Raw genomic sequence first — 6,118 nt, forward strand, 5'->3', positions numbered from 1 at the left:
CACTGAAAAAAAAAAGGTGTACAAACAACTTTGACTCAGAAATTGCTAAATTTCACAATTACAAAGAAATGGTAACACATTTAATTAAACTTTGAAATTTTGAAATAGAAAGACTGAAATAGTATTTTCTTGCAAAACGTACCCCAATAATGTTTGTTTCATTTACTAATTAGAAAACGTTTGAATGAAGTAAAGAACCAATTGTAGCGAACATAATGCTATGCCAAAATAAGTTGAAATGTTCTGTCCTCATCATTTTTTTTCTGTTTACGATATCCCTGAAATATTCTTGAAATGCTTGTGAATAACTTTCAAACAATGTATGTACAATGATTATTTCAGTTTTAATTGGTTTATACAAACTGCTGTAGATACTGCTTCATAATCTGTTAAGATGCATATGAGTTTGAGTCTGAATTTAGTATAATTAATGATAGAATATGCATACAGCATTACTATTGAAGATAATTTTTTATTACTATTTTTTTATTATAGAAGTATAATTATATTTAAATTAATTTAGGTGAACACTACAGAGTTGTATATTTGAAATGATATATTTAATATTAAAATAAATATTGAAGTACTGAAATAATGAAGACTTAAATTCAATGAAAGCCTGTGGTTCAGGGTAGCTGGTTTGATTATTAGATTTTATGGTAAGGTCAATGAAATTTCCTCAATGTCATTAAGATTTCAGAGTTATTACTTTTTTCTTTCTTTAGTTTGAGTTAAAGTGAGGATATATTTACATCATTTGCTGCTGACTGGAATTTCCCAGACTGATTACATTGATCCAGAATGATTAATTTAGCTAATAATAATAACATCACAAATCTGTCCAGCTCTGTAGTATAATTAACTGCTTCTTATTATTGAAATATATATGTCAAAATATATCTACATTGTGTATTGAACATTGTATTGTGATGTTCAATTTATATATTTATTCATAAATGTGTTGCACCCAAGCACCCCAAGAAATTAATTAATTGTTTTTTTTGTTTTGTTTTTTAGCTTAGAGTAATCCTGGAGTGAATTCAAACATACCATTCTTATCAAGATAATTGTAGGCAAAACAACTTTGAATGGTGGTGTCTGTGATTTTGTATTGCATAAGCACCATGTGACCCAACAGATCTCTTTATAAGACAGTCGAGTTAACAGAAGGAGACAAGGGAGTCTCCAGGACAGCTCTTGAAACATCTTCCAACTCAGCAAGCCATCACAAGACCAGCATGTCCTCTATGAACCGTCTCAACACTTCTGGTAGGTTCTAATCATAGATTTGATGTGTGTAGTGCACAAAACTTCAGATCTGAAATTCTTCTTTTCCCAGCAGGCTCACAGAACAAAGACCAACACTTCACTGATGTTCATGGTCTGCCGTGCATTGAGAATCTGGTGTGCTCTGCAGATGAAACCCCAGAGCCCATCACAACTACAATTACAGGTAACATCCCCTTCTGGATCAAAGGCAATTTCCTCAGAAATGGACCTGGAAATTTTGAGATCGGAAGAAGCAGGTGAGTGTCATCTGGGTTCCTTGAGAACATAACAGAAATATCAAAGCAAAGTAAATAAGCCGTTGTGTTCGCTCCTCAGTTTCAACCACTGGTTTGATGGCATGGCGCTTATGCACCAGTTCCACATTGAGGATGGAAAGGTGACATACATGAGCCGCTTCCTCAACAGTGATTGCTACAAGGAAAACCTTGAGCATAACCGCATTATGGTGTCTGAATTTGGCACGATTGCCATGCCAGACCCATGCAAGAACTTCTTCCAGCGCTTCCTCTCTCGCTTTGAGCTGCCGAGTGAGTGTGAAGTCTTTGGTTCTGATTGAAGTGGTCTGAATATGTTCTGCGTATGTGAGCATGTCATCTCTCTCTTCCCACAGAGCCAAGTGACAATGCGAATGTGAGCTTTGTGCAATATAAAGGAGACTACTATGTCAGCACAGAGACCAACTTTATGCACAAAATAGACCCACAGACGCTGGAAACAAAAGAAAAGGTACATACATACTAATTATGATTTTTAAAAATGTATCAAATATGTTTGTATAGAGAACAAACTGAAGCTGAAATGTGAAAATCGTCATGTTTAGGTGGACTGGAGTAAATTTGTTGCAGTTAATGGAGCCACAGCTCATCCCCATGTGGATCCTGATGGAAGTACATACAACATGGGCAACTCTTACACTCGAAAAGGTTTGTCAGCAGCTTAAATCTAAACAAATCACACTGATTAAAGAAAAGTCTGAAAGTGTTTAATGAGTTGCCAAACAAACACAAAGATAAGAATTGTTAAAATTCTTCTTCTTCTTTAATTTTATTCTTAAGGTGCTTTCTACAATATAATAATGGTGCCGTCAAAGAAGGCGAATCCAAATGAGACCTTGGAAGGAGCCTCAGTTGTGTGTTCAATCCCCTCAGAGGACAAGTCCAAACCATCCTACTATCACAGCTTTGGTAAGTGAGCAATGCCTACAGACTCTTTTGCAAATAAATGAGTGAATTTAAACTTACTGTATACATTTATATTTAAAACATTGTATAGAAATGTTTGGGGTTTGTAAGATTTTTTTTATATTTTAAAATAAGTCTCCTTTGCTCACCAAGGCTATATTGATAAAAAAAAAAACACACACAGTAATATTGTGAAATGTTATTACAATTAACAATCCTACTATCACAGCTTTGGTAAGTGAGCAATGCCTACAAACTCTTTTGCAAATAAATGAGTGAATTTAAACTTACTGTATACATTTATATTTAAAATATTGTATAGAAATGTTTGGGGTTTGTAAGATTTTTTTTATATTTTAAAATAAGTCTCCTTTGCTCACCAAGGCTATATTGATAAAAAAAAAAACACACACAGTAATATTGTGAAATGTTATTACAATTTAAAATAAGGTTTCTTTTTGAATATATTTTAAAATGTAATTAAGCAGTTTTCAGCAGTCATTACTCCAGTCTTCAGTGTCACACAATCCTTCAGAAATCATACTAATATGCTGATTTGCTGCTCAAGAAACACTTATTAAATCAATGTTGAAAACAGTTGTGCTGCTTAATATTTTTGTGGAAGCGGTGATACTTTTTTAGGATTCTTTAATGACTAGAAAGTTCTAAAGAACAGCATTTATTTGAAGTCTTTTTATCTATATATAATAAAATTCGACATTGTTATTGCAGCCATGTCAGAGAACTATGTGGTATTCATCGAGCAGCCAATCAAAATGGATCTCTTGAAGATTGTGACAAGCAAAATGCGTGGAAAGGGGATTAATGAGGGTGTATACTGGGACCCCAAACGAAACACAGTTTTCCATGTAATCAATAAACACACAGGAAAGGTAACTACTGCTAATAACTCCACACTGCGTAATAATGTTTTTATGTACATTTATTTCATATAACTCATTTTGAAATGATTCTGCTTTGGTCACAGCTGAGCCTCATCAAATATTATGCAAAGCCATTGTCAACCTTCCATCAGATAAACTGTTATGAAGAAAATGGTTTCCTGATCATGGACATGTGCTGTTCTGATGATGGTCAAGCAATTAACAACTACCTGATTCAGAATCTAAAAAAGTCTGGAAATGCTCTAGATGAGGTAAAACCTTCTATTTTTTTGAAGTTGTAAATGCAAAAAAAGATGATTGGAGTACGTTTTACAAGAAAATACTATTTCAGCCTTTCTACTTAAACATGCCACGTCTAATTGAATGTGTTACTTGGCGATTCTTTGTAAATATTTGTGAAATTATGAGCAATTTCTGAGTGAAAATTCTTTCTATGCAAGATTTCTTTTCACTATACTTCAGTGTTCAGTTTTTTTTTTTTTTGCTAGGTATACAACACAATGTGCAGAGTGTTCCCCCGCCGCTTTGTCCTGCCATTGAACGTGGACAGTCATACACCCTGTGGGCAAAATCTCAACACGCGCTTGAACAGCACTGCGACTGCCATCAAGACAGACAAGAATAAGGTTGGTTTATTTGGATAACTTTTTGTCTAATTTATCTACATGCTTTTATATCATATATTGTAAATGATTGTCCACGTGTATTTATACAGGTGTTTTGCACGCATGAAGATCTCCATGGTGATGATCTCAGTGAATATGGAGGTCTGGAATTCCCACACATCAACTATTCAATGTACAATTCCCGCCCGTACCGTTACTTCTACGGATGTGGCTTCAGACACCTGGTTGGAGACTCCCTCATTAAAATGGACCTTCAAGGCAAACAAATAAAGGTTAGTTAGAAGTATTAAGTTAATGCATGCTGAAATTGTGTCAGTGACTTTTAATGTTTAGTCATTTGAACTAATATTTCAACTTATGACAGGTGTGGAAACATGCAGGCATGTATCCCTCAGAACCGATCTTTGTCTCATCACCTGGTGCTGTAGAAGAGGATGATGGAGTCATTCTGTCCGTGGTCATCACCCCAAATCAGGTATAACACGACATGTTCCTCAGTGGTATCAAATATTGCTTGTTAACTTTTATGGATGGACTAATGAACAATTGTCCCTCTAGGACAAGAGCACCTTCCTTCTGGTGCTGGATGCAAAAAGATTTGAAGAATTGGGCCGGGCTGAGGTACCTATCAGCATTCCATATGGATTCCATGGGACTTTCCAAAATAGACACTGAGAGACTCTTTTAAAAAGCCCAAATGTTTAGCAAGATTATCAAGCTGTCTGTGAATAACCTACTTTTCCTTTTCTGCTTGTGTTGTTTTCTCCCTTGAATTAATAACTTGTATTATATAATTTCAATAAATTTAAAAATAATGTCTGCTAAAAGAATAAGAATTTATTCAAATAACAAATGCTTGTATATATATGCAGTTGTTCACTACAGATTGTTGCTGTCACCACATATAAAGCTTTATTTCAGCATAAAACCTATTTTTCTCTTATTGTAAAGTATAATTATATAACTTTTAAAGTGTAATATGAACATGTATAATCAACATTTTAACAATATCTTATGAACTAATGCTTGTAGAGCAAATGAGATGCATTATGTGAATCAAACAACACCACTGAAAAGAACTGAACCTATCCTTGTAGTTTGTCAGAGATCAAAGCCAAAGATCGTCTCAGGTGTTCCTTCTTCTCTTTAAGATGAGATTCCAAGCTCCTGGCTTCAGTAAGTATATCCTCCAGTTCTCCGAGCTGTGAAGCGTCCACAGCAGCTCTTTCCCTTAGAAGATAACATGTGAAATTAATGTACGAGTGTAAACCTTATTGATCTATTACTGATGAGACACAGGGGTAGCATGCAAATCCATCCAGTTACCTCAAGACCTGTGAGTACTTGGAAAAGAGGACACTGACCTCTCGGGTAGCCTCTAAAATGAAAAGACATACAGAAAAATGAATGAATGTAACTAAAATAGCTGTCATGATATATTATGCTACACAACCTCACATATGCTAAATAATTAATAAAGGTATTTAATTGAGAGGTATTTTAGAGGTACTTAATTGTCACAGGTCAGAGGTATTTAAGGTATTTAATTTGACACAGAGTTCCTACACATTTTTCAAATCAAAATTCCATACTTGTCCAGACTCAAATTTCCAAACCTCTCAGTAGATTTTCAGACCATATTTAACATAAATGGTTCATTATTTTCAGCTTTATATTTGGTATATAGTACAGGTGCATCTCAATAAATTAGAATGTCGTGGAAAAGTTCATTTATTTCAGTAATTCAACTCAAATTGTGAAACTCGTGTATTAAATAAATTCAATGCGCACAGACTGAAGTAGTTTAAGTCTTTGGTTCTTTTAATTGTGATGATTTTGGCTCACATTTTCACATCTCAACAAATTAGAATATGGTGACATGCCAATCAGCTAATCAACTCAAAACACCTGCAAAGGTTTCCTGAGCCTTCAAAATGGTCTCTGATTTTCTTGAAATGACAACATATAGAGCCCCTAAAAAAAAATAAAAAAATACAGCACGCACGCACACGAGAAATTTTGTCTGCCTTCAAGAAACTTTTGACATGCGCATATTTGCTCAAACTTTGGCTTTCCTTAGGGTAGCACCTCTAATATCAAGGCCTAATGTCCAATT

At 34.5% G+C, this 6,118-nt stretch overlaps 1 protein-coding gene across 1 annotated transcript; it reads left to right on the forward strand.

Moving 5' to 3' along the window:
• Window positions 1-1,029: 1,029 nt before the first annotated feature.
• On the forward strand, window positions 1,030-4,820 carry LOC107657247 (beta,beta-carotene 9',10'-oxygenase-like). Its single transcript, XM_016445275.1, has 12 exons — window positions 1,030-1,269; window positions 1,343-1,526; window positions 1,606-1,817; window positions 1,901-2,016; window positions 2,111-2,213; window positions 2,346-2,474; window positions 3,204-3,364; window positions 3,460-3,627; window positions 3,865-4,002; window positions 4,092-4,274; window positions 4,367-4,477; window positions 4,561-4,820. Exons 1-12 carry the CDS (start codon window positions 1,239-1,241, stop codon window positions 4,675-4,677), a joined length of 1,653 nt encoding a protein of 550 aa, XP_016300761.1. The 5' UTR covers window positions 1,030-1,238; the 3' UTR covers window positions 4,678-4,820.
• Window positions 4,821-6,118: the final 1,298 nt, after the last annotated feature.

This window comes from Sinocyclocheilus anshuiensis, unplaced genomic scaffold (genome assembly GCF_001515605.1).
Source record: "Sinocyclocheilus anshuiensis isolate Anshui unplaced genomic scaffold, SAMN03320099.WGS_v1.1 scaffold139, whole genome shotgun sequence".
Lineage (NCBI taxonomy): Eukaryota > Metazoa > Chordata > Actinopteri > Cypriniformes > Cyprinidae > Sinocyclocheilus > Sinocyclocheilus anshuiensis.

Coding starts and splice junctions, on each gene's coding strand:
- LOC107657247 (XM_016445275.1), top strand. CDS start 1,239: ATGTCCTCTATGAACCGTCTCAACACTTCTG. Junction 2,475..3,203: donor ATCCTACTATCACAGCTTTG/GTAAGTGAGCAA, acceptor TTGTTATTGCAG/CCATGTCAGAGAACTATGTG. Junction 4,003..4,091: donor TCAAGACAGACAAGAATAAG/GTTGGTTTATTT, acceptor GTATTTATACAG/GTGTTTTGCACGCATGAAGA.